This window comes from Carassius gibelio, chromosome B9 (genome assembly GCF_023724105.1).
Source record: "Carassius gibelio isolate Cgi1373 ecotype wild population from Czech Republic chromosome B9, carGib1.2-hapl.c, whole genome shotgun sequence".
NCBI classification, from domain to species: Eukaryota; Metazoa; Chordata; class Actinopteri; order Cypriniformes; family Cyprinidae; genus Carassius; species Carassius gibelio.
In genome coordinates this window covers 12,797,889-12,817,851 of record NC_068404.1, presented here as the reverse complement: position 1 = coordinate 12,817,851, position 19,963 = coordinate 12,797,889, and the positions used below count along the sequence as shown (strand labels likewise).

General features: G+C 36.2%; 1 protein-coding gene across 2 annotated transcripts in view; it reads right to left on the bottom strand.

Moving 5' to 3' along the window:
* Nucleotides 1-19,963, bottom strand: part of il1rapl1a (interleukin 1 receptor accessory protein-like 1a) — a 70,560-nt gene that overhangs the window by 14,407 nt on the left and 36,190 nt on the right. For both annotated transcript variants that reach the window (XM_052564516.1, XM_052564517.1), the window contains exons 4-6: nt 19,347-19,533; nt 18,567-18,720; nt 6,991-7,065 (exon numbers count right to left, since the gene is read on the bottom strand). In XM_052564516.1, coding sequence (XP_052420476.1) covers nt 6,991-7,065; nt 18,567-18,720; nt 19,347-19,533 — 416 coding nt within the window. The remainder of the gene's footprint in view (nt 1-6,990; nt 7,066-18,566; nt 18,721-19,346; nt 19,534-19,963) is intronic.

Genomic DNA, 19,963 nt, shown 5'->3' with positions numbered 1-19,963 from the left:
TATTGAATTTGTAAATATTTTACTAATTTTGGAAAAGGTGAAATCTTTTTTTCCTACAAAAAATTAGTAGTTTCATAAATATATAATTAAATCTTTGCCATTTCAATTCATTAAACACATTTGATATTCGTGAGCAGCCGAGAACAATTTTATTCTAGGAGTGGGTTGTTTTAAGGCACAGATCATGTTGGAAAATGCTTGTTTTAGCCCAATTATACAGAGGCCAAGAGAGCTCTACATGCTGCAAATAATAAATAAAAAAAAACATCTTAATCAATTTGACAACATGCGTGCTGCAAATTCTACAAATAAATAAACGCGCTGCAAAACAGAAATGTGCTGTAAACAGGCACCACCTTGAAATGTTTGAGGGAACCACAAAGTGAAGAAGATGGCTGGGACATAGTTATCAATGTTTGCTTTGAAAGGTCTTTATTTTAACATCCTACTATAAAAATTCCTTATCTTTTTTTTTTTTTTTTTTACATATATTTTAAATATTATTAGCTCCCAACAGTTTGTGGATGACTGACTCTGAAACGCTCTGCTTTTGACTCGATTGAGTGAGTGAGTGTGTGTGTGTGTGTGTGTGTTTAATACTCCTCTTTTCTGAATGCAGGTGAGTGAGTCTGTTAACAGACTGACAGCTGGTTTATATATGGTTTAAGCCATGCCTGAAACTAAACCTCAGCAGAAGGAAGGAAGGGTGTTGTGGAATGTCAGATGAAAGGATTTCTTCTTACTAAAGTGAAGGACAGAAAGGACAGAGATCAAACAATTTAGAGAGATGTAGGGGATTGAGAGTCAAGGGTTAAGCATCAAAGAGCGTTACAGAGACAGAATCAAGTAGAGAGCTAAATGACACTTTATTTGTTGTGTCTCTATGCAAGAACAGGTAATTGGTTACATATGCAATTTATCTCCACATCTACATGAAAGACTTTCGAGTATGCATAAAATCTGTGTCCGTTTTTCTGTTATTTTGGCAGCCAACTTTGACAGAGAAATATTGTCTGGATGACATATTCGAATAACCAGCATTTATTTTGTTTGTCTGAATAAATGTGGATATTTTATTAAATCCAGGGCTTCTAGCCTTACAAACTTTGGCAATACACTTTAATTGTATGGAAAAATGCAGCTCAGACGTTCTGCTAAAACTCTCTGAATCAAAGTCAAAGGAGTCTGGAATGGCATGAGGCTGAGTAAATGATCACCGAATTTAGGGTGAACTTTCCTTTTAAAGGTCATGCCAAAAAGTGCCAGCACATGAAAGGTCGTGGCAGCTCTAACAGGGTCATATGCATGATTAGAAACCGTGGCCTTGTGGACCCAAAATGTGGGACAAAGGATTCTGGATTGGAGTGAACACTTCAGAATAGAGATAAAGCGACCTCTACGTCTAGTCGTTCCTCTTTTGCGCTCTCTCTCTTTTTCAAATTAAGCTGAAAATGTATGAGCTCAAAAATGTGAAGCAGATAGCCAAGTTGTTGCTTATTGGCTGTTACGATCATTCATTTGCCTACTGCGCATTACACACATATGTTTATTAAACAAAGATTAGATTTGAATTAACAAGAAATGGCATAACAAATAATCATTTAATTCATCATATAATCCACAGCTGTGGCCAGATAGCTGAAAATGGGCTTGTAAACCCCAAATATCTGGTTCCAGGCTATTAAGCTCATATCCTAAGAGCAGAAACACAGCTTTTGCACATATCCACTGCCTTTGTACTGTTTCTTTAAAGATATCATTGTCCGATCTTACCCAATAATAAATTGAGATGTTTATTTAGAGAAATGCCCTCATCTCCCGATGGTTGCTTAGCAACAACTATATTATTTTGGGCAAGGGTGATTAATATTAAGAAGTGTTCTCTGAATACCTCTGCACAAATCCTCCCCGCTTCTGCGTTAACATACGTGTGTGTTTCTGCGTGTGCGTTTTGTGCCATCTGTGAGGAGGCAAAGCAAAGACACACAGTGAATACATTTCAATTAAGTTAGATTATGTTTAGTTAACCCGCATGTTCATTTGAGATTGCTTTGACTTTTTTGTTGTTTTTATGACTCAGAAGCCCCAATGACTCACATAAATTACAAATAATAATAGCAGTTATGAAAATATCAATTTAATAAGTTCATCTGAGCCAATCACAATCCCGTAGGTAGGTACACTGAAACTTTTTCCCTTCTCTTTTTCCACACTATTCAGAAATCTATCAAGCATCCATTTCATTAACTTCACTTTTGTTCTGTGTCGACTGGACCCCTCCAAAAAACATTTTTGAAAAATTCAATAAAAGAAATTCAAATTAACAACTGACAGGCGTGTACACATATAAATTTAGCATGTGAAAATTCATTGGATTTATTAATGCTTTGTGTCTGAGTTTTGACTCCAAACAAAAGTAATGAAGCAATTTTTCATAAAGGACAGTTGATGCATGTTATCAAGCTGAAATTTTGTTTATAATCAGATCTCATAAGATTATAACAAGCAATGGAGTTTCAACCAGATATTTCAATGTTTACTGGTATATTTTCGAGCCCTTGAGGGCTCTTTGAGCCCCTACAGAACATGAAGGTTAAGATGAACTCTCATCAGTCCAATTCAATTAATATAATACAGATAGATAGTCAAGTCTTCCCTCCGCTGTTCCTTCCTATCTGTTCATCTGGGCTGGCGACTGCATAGAGACACAGGAAGAAAGGTCACCTTTTTTCCCCTTTTCCATGTTGAATGTGAGTCAGCCCAGTTTCTTTCTGCTTCGTTGTTTTCCTTTTCTTTGTTTGTCTGCGATATTTAAGTTGTGCTTGTGTGTGTGTGTGTGAGTGCCCCTGTTGTCATTAATAATGTTTGGATGTGATGGGTTCACACACAGCACACTCTATCTGTCTCTCTCTATCCTTCACTCATCATCCCATCCTCTCACATCATCATCTGTTCCGTGTCTATGGCAGGGAGCATGAAAAATGATTTCGATATCTCAGCTCTCATAATAAGCATGTTTATAGCAAAGTAATGGCCATATACATCATACATATCACATAGTATTACACAGTTGCATCAACAAATGCTGGAAATAACTAGTATTAGTCCAGCAATATCCTCTTACCTGCTATACTTATAAAACTGTATGTTTTTAAGTTTGCATGTGTGTGTGTGTGTGTGTGTGTGTGTGTGTGTGTGTGTTTGTATCTGCGTGTCCAATAAGATTTCTGCAGGAAATGCTCAGTGAGAAGCAATTCCCTTCTTAAACATTCTAAAAGCATTAAATATTCTTCCACCAGCTCTGAATTCTGTTTTCATCTCTCAGAACCTCCTTGCATGTTCCTTAATGCTCTTCTCTCCTTCAGAATTTCTCTCTCATTTCCACTCAAGTTCTTTCATTTGATGTCACCTGAAAACCACACCTGTATGCCAAGCATTTGAGATTTAGAGAATCCAGTATGTCTGTACTTGGTTTGTCAAAACCACTAAAATAAAAGTTAGTGGTATACTAATTGTTATATTGATTTGTTTGCTTAATTTGATTACATTTTTGGTCAAATTTCTTGATACACTTCATTTACTATGTATATATATATATATATATATATATGTTTTATAAATAAATATAAATAAAACTCAGTTAAAACAAAATAATTTCAATTAACACATTGGAGTCGTGGCCAGTCAATAATTTTTTTTTCTAGGAGTGGGTCGTTTTAAGGCACAGGTCATGTTGAATCACATGATCAGTAGGAAAATTATTCTTTAAGCCCAATTATACAGTGCCAAAGAGATCAACATGCTATAACTGAAAAAAACACCTGCAAAAAAAAAAACATAAATTTGACAACACCTTCGCTGCAAATGCTTACAACATAAACAAATAAATAAACAAGCTGCAAAACAGAAATGTGCTGCAAACAGGCACCACCTTGAAATGTTCGAGGGAACCACAAAGTGAAGAACATGGCACATAGTTATCAATGTTTGCTTTGAAAGGTCTTTATTTTAATATCCTAATATACTGTTACCCAGCCTTTATATATATAGATATTATTAGACTAACTAATCTGTGAATGTAAGCTTGTAAGAATGTAACTTACTTTAACAACTTTCCTTACAAAAAATATCCATAGCCTATGGGTTTATTATTAAAAATATGTAAAACATTATATAAAAACATAAATAAATACAAAAAAAAATGGTTCCTATAGTTAAACCATGGTAATCATGAACAAATGAACCAAGGATTTACTGTGTTTTCTGAAGTTGCAGCACGTTGAGCCCTCTTGGCCACCATGCAACTATACCATACCATATCACAGAATAATTTGAATAAGAACAATTGACTGAAAATCTCAGTCATTTTAAGTAAGTAAGTAAGTAAGTAATTTTAATTTATAAAGCACATTTACACACAGCGCAAAACTGACCAAAGTGCTGTACAATGAATAGCTAAAAAGACAATCAAAATATAAACACATAGATTGAATAATCATAATTATATAAAACATTAATAAAAAATAAGTCTAAGACAGCATAATTTACTGAGAAAAGATTTGATTTCACTTCTTCATTACACTAGTAACATAATTTAAATTACAATTCTATTTAGGTTCTCATGAGTCTGCAAAGTATTTAGAAATACAAAAATTTAGTTTTTCAACTGAATTGAGAAAGAGAGATGAAACTGAACACAAGAGGACAAAGTTCAACTCTATTGGGTTCTATTATTCAGCTAAGCAGCCCACAACGCTCATGCCGTCTAATCTTAAAAATTACTCATCATGTGGTCAGTGTGTCTCCAGTCGATGAGTGGTGTACTGCTCTCTCTCTGCTCATTCTGAAGGCAGAACATGGTCAGAGCCACCACAATATGCTCCAATCTGCTCCTGCTTCCAACATGCCTGGATCCAGAGTCTCCGCCAAACAAACAGACACAGCTCCATCCACCACATACACACACACACACACACACACACACACACGCGTTTCAGTTCAATGCACACGCTAACAGACTAGTGCACATGCGCGAACAAGCACATCTCAGTTCGTTACATATATTAAAGCGGATGTTATGCCTGTGTTAACATGCACAAGAAGCTCGGATCAAAACACACACGCACAGCGAAATCCAAAAGAAGGGCCACTGAATGTTTCGGCACCATATGGAGCGGCTATTGTTGGGAGACAACAGCAGATAATTAGCATAGAGGATTTGCATTTATGAGAACGACATCCATTCAGAGCATAAACAACATAGCATTATAATGCTGACTATAGCAGCTATCTGTCTAGCAGGGGAACTCCTTTCTCAGGCGTTAACACACACACACACACATACACAAATGCTGCTGCTGCCGAGTTAGCTCATAACTGCATGGCATGAGTTTAAACATTCACGATGAGTCCTTTAGTAACAGTTTGACGTCTTTCAATAACAAAAACTGTTCACACATTTTTGAAACCGCTTTTGCTTGTGTTTTTGTGAGCAAATCCATTACAGTGACTCTCTTTTTACTTAGATAATTTTTGCACAAACACTATTCAAATGCATGAACCACACTGGCTGAGATTGGAATAGAATACTACAGTACTGCTTACTCTGCAGTATACTGCATACTGCCTATTACAGTATTTAAATTATAGAGCACACAGTGTTTCACTGTAATAAGAGGAAAGTTCTTGGATTAAAAGTGAAATGTGTCCATTATTTGCATGCTCTTTCTGCTGTAGCTATACAACGAGTGAGGATTTTTATTTTTTTTAGCTGGGACTGTAGAGCAATTAGCTCTTTAAAATGCCAAAAGTGCATTCCGCTGCACCAAATACCTGGATATATGCCCGGTTATAACGCTCTTCTAAATAATTTCATCATTATTTGATGAATTAATTACTGCCATGATCAATAAAAAATGTTCACAAACATCTCTTTAAAGTAGTATTCAATTTACTGCCAGCTTTCCAAATGCAGTAAGCCAAACAAAACATTATTGTCAGTGCTATTTGATGCAAACTTTAATGGCATCAAATAGCACTGACTTTTGTAGAACTGGTACATCAAACTATGCACCACACAATACCTTTCGATCATTAAGGGTAAGATTTATTTATTTATATTATTTGTTTCAGAAAGAAACATATATCAACGATGAATTAAATTGATAAAAAATGACAGCAAAGACTTAGATTGTTACAGAAGATTTCAATTTTAAATAAATACTGCTCTTTAAACCTTTCCTTTCATCATAATAATTTAAAAAACTATCAGTTTCTACAAAAATATCAAGCAGCAAAGCTGTTTTCAACATTGACAATAACAGACAATATCAATAATATTAATATATTATTATTATTAATATCAGTATTTTTAAATACTGCTGAAAATTGCTTTTAAAATATATTAAATCAGAAAAAATATTGCACATATTGCGATCAATTATCTGCTTTGGGTAGCATAAGACACTTTCAGAATTTTCCAAAATGTAAAAAACAACCAACCAACCAACCAACCAAAAAAATTTATAAATCGCTGACCCCAAAAAAGAAAGTGGATTTCATTCAGAAACACTTTGACTGTAATGGTGTCTCTGTTTGAATCTTTAAACTTAGTAAACATTCTTTTTATTTCCATTTTCAGGTTTGTTGTAACATATTGGTAGACCTTTCAAAACATGGATCAACCAGACAAATCATGAAAAACCATAATTAATATCGCCTCCAGTTCTTTTGTCACCCTGGAAACAGAAGGTCAAGTCGAGTGCAGTGCATCATGGGATACACTATTCCACGCAATGTGCTCTGGTTCTACACTGCGCATTTCAACAAATGTAGCAAGTCATCCGGGTGATCCACGCATTCAGAAAATCTGCACACTGCGCACAGCATATTACATACTACATTCTTTCAAAAATAGTACATGGCATTGCAAACCCCCCTCCCTTCCTCCCAAAACAGACGCACATGCACACAAGCAGAAGCTGTTCTTACCGAGCTGCAAGTCCATGGTGAGGAGCTTGTTTTCAGAGGGAAAGAGAATCCTGGGGGGCTCTTCAGTCAGAGGAGCTGAAACACACACACACACACACAGCGTTATTTCTATTAAGTGACATCAAGCACCTCTGATGAAGCACACACTCTCTCCCTCTCTTTGCCCACACGTTCGTGATTGGATGAGTAAACTCCAGCATCTCGCCATCAACATCTCAGCGAGAATTGTCTTGGTCTCCCCAGTGCTCTCATTTCTGTTATTCTTTACTTTTTTTTCCCTCTCCATCAATCCTCCCCACATCCCTCTCTCTCCAGATCTTCCTCTCCCCATGTGGGCACGCTGCTCCAAATTCCAGCTCATTTCCTTCGAGTCAGAGGTGTGTACGTGTCTTTCTCTCTGGTGATTATGCTGACTGTGTTTGTTCAGTCGGCTTTTCTCATGCACAGGATTGCTGTAGGTAATACTACATGCATCGTGTCACTGGGGCTGCATACGTGTGCGTTTGCATTCAGCTTGTAACTCTTAAAACTCGAGGATGTATATTTGTGTGTGTTTGTCGCGGCTCAAGATTGGTTCTGGGTTGCGCGTGTGTGTGTGCGTGACGTGGGGGGTGCACTTAATAGTGAGCTGGTGGAAGTTTAAGCCGCGCGATCGCTCATCCAAAATCCAATTTTCACTCGGCGGAGGAAAGCGCACTGGCCCCTCCCGACGGATTATTCCGGGTGACTGACGGATAGCAAACAGCAAATTAATGAATTACGCTTCCGGAATATACACATCTCGCTGCTGACCCATGCTGCACATTTCCCTGTTAAAGTTGTAAGGGAAATGGACACATTAGTTCACTGCAAATGGACGGTATGACTAAAATCGTAAATCACTGTGTAAGAAAACCAATATCACGGTAACGGTATATATCACAATATAGCTAACATTAAATAACATTGGTCATGTCTTAGTGCTTGTTTTTGGATATTAACAACTTGTTTTAAAGGAATACCCTATTTTATGGAATATAAATTGCGTTTTTATCATCTGAAAAGCATTGCGATTTATATTCTAAACTTGCGTAAAATGCACACAGATGAATCTAAGCTTTTATAATGGTGCTAGTTTCATATTTATTTTAAATACATTTGCTTTGGGCTTGACGTTTATAATAAATGTGTTTTTTTATACTTATATTTTTCATTGTTTCCTGTTCTGTTCTGAGAACCAATTAATTTAAACGATTTGTTGTGGAGTGAGGAGAATTACAATGTTTATAGTGTTTATAATGTTTGCAACTTTTAAATTATTGAATGTAACAATAAAATGGGACTTATACACTGATGCAACTTATCTGCATACTTTATCCTCTCACAAATGGAAAAAACAGTCATAAGGGTCAAATTGTATACCCCAACCGAAAGTTGATAGGACAATATTCGGCAGAGATACAACTATTTGAACAGGGTGCAAATTTTTTTTTAATATTGCTAAAGTCGCCTTTAATATGCTTTCATCATCAATTTCCTCATTTTAAATGCTTTTTATGTGCATTTATTCTCATTTCTAAGTGCTTTAAATAAGAGTCTGCTAAATGAACAATACATAATTTTCATTGTTTGAACCTTGTAAGACCAGACTTTCATTCTATAAGACTATATTATACCATATGAAGAGTTTATTTGAAAAAAACAGATTACTATAAAAATGTCTAAAATGATGTTTTTATTATGATATCATATTTTTATTGTGTTAGATAGCTATTTATAAGTTATTTTTAACCTAGTTAAAATAACCCAACTGCAGTTTGACTGAGATTGATTGGAATGCACAGTGAAAAAAACATGACTTTTTAGAATTGTTAAAAACTGAGTTATCTGTTTTTGCCAATGAACTCTTCATATGTACGTATATAAAAAGAAGAGCTACAACATCATTATAGCACATGTGAACATACTAAAGATCTACTGTGTGATTATGTTAGTGGACGTTATCTTTATTTAATATTCTAATGATTTTTGGCAAAAAAGAAACCTCTATAATGTTGACCTATACGTTGTATTGTTGGCTATTGCTACAAATATAAGACTGCTTTTGTGGTCCAGGGTCACATATGGTAGTTTAACCACTAATGAAAATTTGGTCATTATTTACCCACTCTAATTTTTTTGTTCAGTGGAAAAAAATAAATAAATAAAAAATTCAGACTGAAGCTTCAAAAAGGACACCAGGCACAAGCTTGTGCTATATTTCTAAAGTCATCTGATAGTTTTAAGAAATTGTTTTGTTTAAGACAGTAATTTCAGTTGAGTTGGATCTTGGTCTTCAATGAATCAGCAGATCCAGTTCACAAAACGGATTCATTTACAAACTGGACTGACATGATTCTTGAAACTACAACCCTATTCAAACTTTAATTGTTTCTTACTGGGATGACTGTAAAAATACATTTGCAAGGCTCCTCAGAAATAAAACTTTGGAAATCAAAAGAAGGAAATAAAAGAGGAAACAAAATAAATAAAATCTAATTTTAAAATACATGCACATTACTGTGAGGGACAACAATTCCCATACAGTACATGGCAGTGGTCAACCCAAAAAAACCTATTGAAAAAGTCTTGTAGGTCCATGGGATAAACAAGAAGTGAATAATAACATAAATTTTGACCTGGTTCTTCTTCACAGAGCCATCAATGATTTCGGATAGTTGTAATACAGCACACCTTTACTTTACTTTTTTTCTTGTGACCTTCAGTCCTCCTTCACTGTAATTGCAGGGAAACTGCAGCCAGCATAGCCTTCAAGAATAATCCTTTTGTGTACCACGGAAGACGGGTTTGAAACAACATGAGGGCAAGCAAATGATGAAAAATAATTTGCAATTTTAGGGTGAACTATTCCTTTAAAATATTTCTTTTTTGAGAATACGAGGGTCTTTAATGAGCCTGTCAAGACTATCATAACTATCATAACATGCTTTAAACGCAGCTTGAGGACGCGTGGAGATTGAGAGGACGAGAGAAAAGAGAGAAAGCAAAAGAGAGAGGATGAGTCACCATACAAATTGCTTGCTGTCTGGTAGAACAATTACACAGCTAATCTAAGCAATGAGCAATGTAGTGTCACCACGACTCGAACCCACAACCATGACAAACACCCTCAAAATGAAGATGCTATCGTCTCTATGTCTAAAAGTAAAAAGAGAAAGAGCGAGACAGAGAGGAGAATTCACTAAGATTGAACTGCATCCACTGACAGCACCATTTATTTGCAAACACTGTCTGCGTTGTTTTAGCGCCCAATGCACTAGCGTTCACCAAATCGGTTCTGAATTTAGATAGATAGGAGGTGTATGCGCAGAAGAGAATCAAAATGGTTAGACTGGATTGCGATTCGTTAGAAGCTGGTTTTTGCCTTGAAATACCGGATGCAAAAATGGCACGACTATTTAGTGAATTTGTCCCTGAGAGAGAGGAATACAGAGGGAGATGAAAAGCGAGAGATAGAGTGGAAATGTGGGTTGGCTCTGAAGCAAGGGATGAGTGTGACGGAAGGATGGCGTGATGCAGAAGAGGAGAGAAATAAAAACACTTGGGCCAGCGCGGTGGGGAGACTGGTTACACTCAGCAGGAGGAAAGCTACAACCCAGAAAAAAACTACAGGAATCAGTCCGCTTTTAAATTCCTCCATGCTCAGTGTGTGTTATCATTCTCTCTGACACACACTCACACACGTAGTTTCTGTGTGAGTGTGAGATGAGTTCGCGGAGTTTGAGACTGATATATTGACAGACTGCGAGTAGGAGAGGTGTGACAGCACAGGCTCCCTCTGAGGTTCACAACTCTTCTTCTCTAACACACACACACACACACACACCTACACAGATAGATATACACATAGCTACAAACACACATTTCAAAAATGTATATGGCCCAAAAAAGTAACTGGGCATGCTTAAAATTGTATACAGTTCTATGCAGTAGATAACTATACACATTTCCGAGTTGGAAGTCTGAATTTGAGTGGTGCTCTGTTGTACTTTTCCAGGCAGGAAGTTGCACATTCTGATTTTCTGAGTTGTATGGGACAGACAGAATCACTCGAGGCACCTGTGTGAAACTGAGGGGAACTGACTCTGCTTCCACTAAAATGACCATGGAAGCAGCTGGTTAAAAGTTATAGTGAAATATGTTAGAAATTGCTAATGCAATTACATTCATAAATTGTTTAGTGTGGCTTAAGTGTCCAACTATATTTTGGAAGCCACTGTATACACACACACATTTAAATGGCAGATTATTGGAATAGCAATATTAATAATGCTAGTAATAATAAATACATTTATAATATATTTTTATATAATATTATTGATACTGAACTGCCCAGGGCCGGGTTTCCCGATAACGATGTATCTTAGCTCTTAAGAGCGTTTTCTACGTGCAAACTTACGAACGCTCGCAGCAATTCCACGAGCGTTTCCCAAAAATGCACTTAACATGAACGCGCGAGAACGCGCTCTACGTGCTACTTAGGAGTCGCTGTCCATTCGCGAAGTGCTAAAATGTAACCTTATATGGAATCGTATTCTGAACGTTTAACCTAATAATTGTCATCTGTTTTGGATTACCAATCAATACAATCAAGTCTATATAAAGCACCTACATACAGGCGGAGACACTGACAAAATGGCTGAACAAAAAAAAAAAAAAAAGAAAAGATACCTTTCAAAAGGATGAAATTAATGTCCTCTTAGAGGAGATAGAGAAAAACAAAGATGTGTTTTTTTTTATCTTGTTTTCCCCTTTTTATTTATTTCATTTATAAATTCATGTAAACAATAAACGAGTACAATAAAGTGTACAATAAAGTACAATCAAAATATTATTATATTACTCGCGTTGCAGTGTGTTAAATCTAGATAAAAGTGTAATCTGCCGGTTGTCCTGCAGGTGTCCTCATAAATCTGTCTTCTTACAATGCACTTGGGGATGTACGATTACTCCAGAGCACTCGTAGATCTACGAAGATTTTCAAGTGCTACTTAAGCTACGATGCTTTTGGGAAACAGACCGTAATATTAAGATCAATCGTACGATCGTTTTTACGATCAACTTAGGCTTACGATGCTTTTGGGAAACGCAGCCCAGAAAAGGTACAGGTGACAAGGGAGCTTCAGTAGAACAACAGTGAACTGCAGTCAAATATGTCAGCAAGTTTATTTTGATTCGAACCTGACAGAAAGTGACGAGTTATTCATTTTGTAATTAATCTGACCATTTCCTCTAATTTGACACATTCATGTGGATTTATGGAACACAATTGATTCACCCAATATTTAAAAATAATTATTTTGTGGTATGTCCTCAGATGTAGGGCTCTCTCTATTATAATTCATATTGCATAACTATTCTTAGCCAGTATGCAGTGTGCAGTGCAGGTTAAAATATTTACATGGCACTCTGACTACTGTAACACTGTTTTTCCATTACAGATAAACCCAAAACAAGGGAACGGCTAAGCAAAATCATGCACCTTAAACGCCCGAGAACCTTGTACACAGATGTAGTGCACACCTTGCGGCCTTACTTAGCAACAGCTTAAACTACAAGATAAACCCTGTGTGATCTTTAGCCTGCAAAAGTGTTCTAGCATTAGCCAGAGCGCACGGTTCGCTGGCGAAACTAGGGCAGATTTGATGCTTGGGAGGACACGAGAATGTATTCACTGCGATCACTGCAGCACACGGCGCTGGATACGATTCACTTCTGTAGAGCATTCAGAATATCTGACTCTATTTTCAGTGATGACAGAGATTTTCATGCTGTGCATTATTCCTGTTCAGATGTCCTTGAGAAATAAACTGTGAGATAAAAGGAAGCTCTGAGGGGAAGAACTACTGGAGTGGAATGTAAAAAAGGTGGAATGTGTTTTACTGCCGTGTGTGTGCAGGGCCGGAGCTAATGGGGTGAAAGGTGGGAATGATTCTTGGGAACTAAAAGTCCAGAGGGGCCCATAACTATTGAGACAGGATTGATGTAGCATCTGGTATAATTATTTAAATTTATTTTACATTAAAATATGAAAAAAAAAAAAAAGTTCAAGTTTGCCTAAACCTAAATGAGATATATTACATTTTGTAGTATATTTTAATAATACAATAAAAATGAATGTAAAATCCATTAAAATCCAAAATATAATGTATTTTACATCAAAATATGTAATAAAATAATTTCACCTAAATGAAATTTTTTTTTTTTTAATATTTTTATACTATTAATATAATACAAAAAATTCGGGATAATTTATTTGTATTTTACATCCATATATTTCACAATAATGAAAAACAATGAAAAACTATCTAAATAAAAAACATAACATTTAAAAATAATGAAAGCATAACATGGCTCCCTAAATATATACACAAATTGTGCATTTCAATCTATGGTCATTCTACATAAATTAAAAAATATATGTAAGTATGTCTATATTAGGATCGGAAAACAAACAGGATTCGGGTCGCCTGCTAGCTATGGTCCTGAATATAAATACAACAATAATAATAATGATAAAAAAAACAATAGCAGTCAAGAGAATGCCCTCAACATAACATAAAATAAACGTGTGTGTAATTGGGTGACTAAGAGAGAGTTAAGTTGTCGCACTCTCACTTAGCGGCATCTGTAATTAATCCTTAATTAAATATGATTACATAACTCTCTACTGATTACGGGCACATGTGCACAAACACACACCGACACTCGCACACACAAAACATACACACTTATCTTGTCCTGATTAGACTTGACAGATGCAAGGTGTTGGGAGCATGTGTAAAGAACGTGCTACGGCAGCCCCAGCGCACTATAGGGGATTTTGAGACAAACAGGGGCTCCAATAAACATGGAGATCAATGGATAAACAAACAAAACACACTCTTACCCGTGTATTATCTTGTAACCACTTAATACCTACAATGCAACTCAACAGCGTTTCCTTAGACATCTACAGTAGCCATAACCCTTGTGTCATCTATGGGTGACCGGATCGAATCTGGGCGACTGCCCTCGCCTGAGCGGTTCCATGGAGAGTCAGTGGGAAGGGCACGGGTTGGTACAGGTGGACGAGGTAAAGAAAGGTTGGCATTGTCCCTGGATTGCTCCACCGCAAGTCCCTCCTGGGCACACACGCTTACACGCTTACACTGCTCCAAACCTGCCGTTGGCATGGACACCACGCAAGTGTCCATGGAAACCACATTGTCTGTACTAAAATAGCAATAGGAAATGCAAGCTACTTTTGGAAACTGTTTATCTGCAAGTGCGACTTCATCCAGATCGCACACACAGCTCTGCATCCGGAAGCTGGACACCTCTTCTAAAAGTTTTCTAAAATTCCTAAGCAGAAATAAAAAAAAGTGACAAATGGGAGATTATTGGGGTCTTTTTTTTCTCAGAAGCAGGTTAGCTTAATTAAAAGTCTCTATTTGTTCTCCATTTTAATTGCATTGGTGAATGGGACAATTTGTGATTTTTTTTTAAATAGGTGAAACCATTGTAGTTTCAATGACATTCTCATTCATCTGAAAATTTGAATTTTATTGAGACATGAAACAAACGTTCATATGTAAAAATAGAATTTATATAGCCTGTGGTTACCAAGGTATGCTCAAAGCAAAGGCCTGAAGTAACATAAAATAATAATGAATAACCAGAATGATGAATAATTCAATTACTTGGTAGTTTTAATAAATTGAAGGATGCTAGAAAATAAAAAAGTGTTAGGAAGTCTCTGACACTCTAATGTTACACTTCTTTAGTTGAAAAAGGGGTTATATAATAAAGTAGCATTATATTATATTATATTATATTATATTATATTATATTATATTATATTATATTATATTATATTATATTATATTATATTATATTATATTATATTATATTATATTATATTATATTATATTATGTCACACTTTATTTCAAGGTCCAGTTCTTGCTATTAACAATCCATTAATACTTAATTTGCTGCTTAATAGCTAGTAAGGTACTTGTTCTATTCTATTCTATTCTATTCTATTCTATTCTATTCTATTCTATTCTATTCTATTATACATATACCTAGTGGTCTATGAGCGAAATACCTACATAAATGAAATTTCCCTCAAACCACTGGTTTCAGACACATTATTTGATAGTCTTATATAATGAATATAATGAAGTGATATCAATAGACATGACTTGTCCCATTAAGTGTTAAGAAAAAAAAAATCTGATGCTTGTATTCATTACTGAGCACCTCAACCATTTCTAATGATTTTATATTCTCTCTTGCCATTTATCTATTTAAAAAAAGAAAAAAAAGAAACTGCTACATTCAGCTATTCAGTGTCTTTGTAAAACGATATGTTTTTTTCTTGGACTAGAGGCAAAGCATGATGAATCACTGGGTGAGAGAGAGGGCAGCAGACCGGCCAGGTCAACATGCAGGACATCAGACTCTACAAGAGCATGACTCTCCTGTACAATACTGAAAGGCCACTTACTCACGGTTAAAAACCAGCTTGAGCTATTTCTTTGCCCCATTACTATAATAATAAGCTTCTGTGACTTATATTTAGTAGTAGTATATATTTATTTAATGCCATATCAGCATTTAACAAATGCAATAATAAATAATAATAAAAACCAGCAAACAAACAAACAAAGAATCAAAACATGCATTGAGTAGGGTCTTCAGCATGACTCCTAAGTGACATCTGGTAAATACCACTTGATCAAATCTAGTGTGAAAAGAAATCAAATACCTGTTTGAAATTTCCGGATGTATTGCACATAAGTTATTATTTGTACATGTAGCTCACTCTTCTTGCCACTTACTTAATATAGAACTATTAATAATAGGTCTGATCTCTGAGGGAGGAATTTGACGTGTGTTTACTTCCTGATTAAAAGCCTCCCCTGCAGCTCGCTCATTTCCTGAAAGCCCAACATGGGCTGGGACCCAGCAAAAAATAAAACTATAGAATTGATTCTATAGATGGTCCACGGTGGTTGAAATACAATCTATAATCAAAGGATGATCAGTTTTTAAAGAGTCCATTACTTGAAGACATGATTTAGAGTCAATAAAATTTCAATATTTTGCAAGGCTAATAGAAAAGCACGTACTTCAGCTGTGAAAACTGAACACTCTTTTTGACTGACATCTAGAGTTTACACCCAACTACACACAATCACGCTCACCCAGGAAGTCATCTCTTCACTGTTTGTGTGTGCGGGTGTGTGCAATGCGCATGATTAACTGCTTAAACACACATTTTTGGCCCTCTGCCTTGAGAGAGGATGTACAATAGCACTGATTCACATCATGGGCCGTACATTTTTGTAGGTCAGTTTCACGCTTCAAATTTTCAGACATGCACGCGCGCTCCAATCTTTGTCGTCGAAAAGCATGTCCGCAGTAATAGACTGTCTGTAAGCACTCAAAAACAAGAAAATGATTCTGTGTTCTTTCGCTAACTTCCTCCCTCAGGCGCACAGGCAGCTCCACCAGATAACCCGCTGCAGAGATGTACCATCGAGGCAAGTTTCTGTAGCAATTATAGAGACGTACTGCTGTAACCAGCTCAAAACAAATTGAGCTATAGTGCTATGATTCTGCCGTAACTGCTCTACAACTCCTAACATCAAAACTCTGCCTCCGTGACGAGGGTTAAATCGAGCTACGGACTCAATTTTACTGTTAATGGCAGCTTTTCCGTTGAGAATCATTTGCCGTCCTGGACTATAAGTTCCATCCAGGAAATCGTCCCTGAGAGTCTAATGCTGTCTTAAAATAGGCTTTAAATGAGTGCGGGAGGAGCGGCGCAGAGTTTTTTAATAGGTTTCAACTGAATGAGGGCTTAGAAAGGGAGAGAGAATAACGTCTGACCTCTTTTCACCTGTATGTGCCATTTTATTGACCTGCTATAGTGGCAGAAAGGACCGAATTCGCAAGGGACCAATAAGAATCTGTTTAATCGTAGACAGAGATGTTTAAACATAAAAATATAGACTAAAGTGACCTTTCGGCTGCCGTCTTAGTGTTGTGTGTGTATAAATGTCATTCTCGATCTCTCTCTCTCTATCTCTGTTATTGTGTGAGTCGAGCAGTAATAGAGGTCAGATGTGTGTAGTGGGTAGTGCACATGCTCATGACACATATGAGCAGTTTTGCTCACAGGAACACAGGTCTGGCCTTGTGTCATAATTCGATCTCATTCCCCCTCATTGTCTCTCTCGACTACCCTAAAGGCCAAAAGCTTATGAATAATAGTAATAATAAAAAACAGCTGTGTTAACATTAACCACTTCATCACCACATCTATCATTACAATGACTGTATTTAAAGCTGCAGTGTGTAATTTCTGTGGCACTAAATGAAGCTTTTCTGAAGAAAATGTGCATGGTGTCAGTCTGGTGTCAATTTTATCCATACACTGTAAAAAAGCTACTGTAACAGTTTAGTCAAATGAATGTTTTTTGCATGTAAAAACTATGATTTACCATACAATTTATGATGAAATACAGAAAAAAAGACATTTAAGTCATAAAATATACAGGCAACTGAGTGTGCATTTAGAATAAACAGATGATATCGTCCGCTGGTGTGGACGCTAATGTCTTAATCTTTATAGTTATCTTTATAGCTAACGTTCTTGGTGTGAATGGGGCTTAAATGCCCATTCACACCAAGGAAAATAACTATAAAGATAATGATAAATGATAATGATTTTCAGAATGATTTTTTTGTAGCTGATGAATAACACAAACATTGACACCCAATCATAATCCATCCTGCTATTACAAGCTCATTATAGCAGGATGGATTCTGATTGGATGTCAGTGTATCGTTCCTCAGCTGGAAAAAATAATCTTGGAGGTGTTTTTCTGTGCCTTTATCGTTATAACTGTAATGTGGACTTATTTAATATTTAGAACGATTTTTAGAATGATACCTTTATCATTTTCTCTATAGATATCGTCCTTGGTGTGAACAGGCCTTAACTCACAATGCAGGACAGGGTTTACTTATTGTTTCATTGTATTCACTTTTTTCGTTGAAGAAGAAATAGTTACCCTAATTAAAAGTAATAAAATATATTAAAAACTTTTTGCCACTATCGTACATTATTCAAATATTTTCTATATACATTCTGTGTTGCAAAAATACATACATACATAACTTTTTGATTATAGATTAAAAAAAATATTTACAAAAAATCTAAAATATTAATGAATTGATTTTTAAGCACCGAAAACCACACAAAGTAGTCCATATGACTCAAGCACTATATTTGCAATCTTCTGAAAGCAGTGAAAGCTTTTTATGAGGAATATACTTAAAAGTTGTTATCCACTAAAAACTTGTGCATTAATGTTACAGTCAGGAAAGTCACTGTTAACAAAAGCACAGCACAGTGAATGCAACTGAAACCAAACAAGAAGCAAAAGGAAGACTAATGCCTCACGCTTCAAAAAACAACCGGATATCACAGCAAGTGCTGTCACACACAGACACACACTGAAGAGACTTCACACTGTACTACCTGTCACGCTCAGATAGGTCGTCCTCCGCACCAGGAAGCCTCCAAAAACCAGCTCACAGGTGTAGTTGCCGATGTCATCCTCCTTCACTTCCTGTATGGAGAGCATGTCTGCGGTCTGCAGCACGCTGCTCCTCCACTGCTGCACGTTACACTCCTGCACACCCGCAGGCAAAGAGAAAAAAAAATATAGAAACAAAGAGACAAAACTACATCATATGCATTTGTATATACCATCATAATGAAAAAAACTCAGAGGGGAATTCAATAAGAATAAACTGCGTTTGCTGACAGAATACAAATCAAGCAACGGCATAAACATGGCCCAGAAAAATCAGTGCTAAACAATTTGCAGACTGGAGTTCCTGATCTTGTGGGTCACTGCTGCAATCCAGACAACTGAATCGGTCCTTTAAAATGCAGAAAGTGCTCTCAGATGTATTTTATAATGCTTTATAATCATCATTTGATAAATTACAGCTGCCATGATTGATTGAAAATGTACATAAACAGTCTATTTAAAAATATCTTTTGTTTACATGATGCATGCACTGTAAAAGCATAATGTTAATTGCCCTCTGCAAAGAGCACTGACTTACTGGCATAAAGTATAATATCCCTAATTTACATAAAAAGGAGGTGTGTTTGCACTGAAAAGACCGACAATGACTTCATTTAAATTCTCAGGGGGCAGCTGCCATGACGCTGGATCGCAGGTGTTTTGTGAATAAGATGCTGGTTTGTGCACTGAACGGCGCAACTGTTTAGTATCTTCCACTGTACCTTGTACCAAGTTATCTGCATTTTTTCTCCAGGCTGAACGTAATCGTGGATATCAGGACAGGAGATGTCTTTACTCTTGCCCAGTTCTCCTTTCTCAGTGTAGCGCAGTTTTGAGTTATAGCATCCTGCTGTGTCATTATCAGCAACCAACAGAGTCATAGACACCTTCATACAAAACGTGGAATTCCTGTAACACACACACACACACAGAGTATATAAACTGTGCTATCTGTAATCAGATTAACATATACGCACCTAGAGACATCACTGATCCTAAATTGGTTATCATCTCACAGAGCCTATACACTAAACAAATTATACGAGAATAAAACATGATTTTATTTGTAATTCAACCATGATAGATGTAATTTAACCACGATGGAGCAGAACTATTTTTTTAATGTAGGTCTACAAATAATTAGTGTTTTGCTGATGGAATATGAGGAGCAATGAATAGAATGGAATCTTCTCTCAAAGGTTTTAAAGGGTCATTTCATACATTTTTTATCACTTTCCATTTCCCCCCGAGGTCCACTTATAACGTAAGTGAATATTTTTCAGCAGAAAAACTTGTCAAATTTAGTATCCTACACTCTCTATGACCCTTAATTAAATTG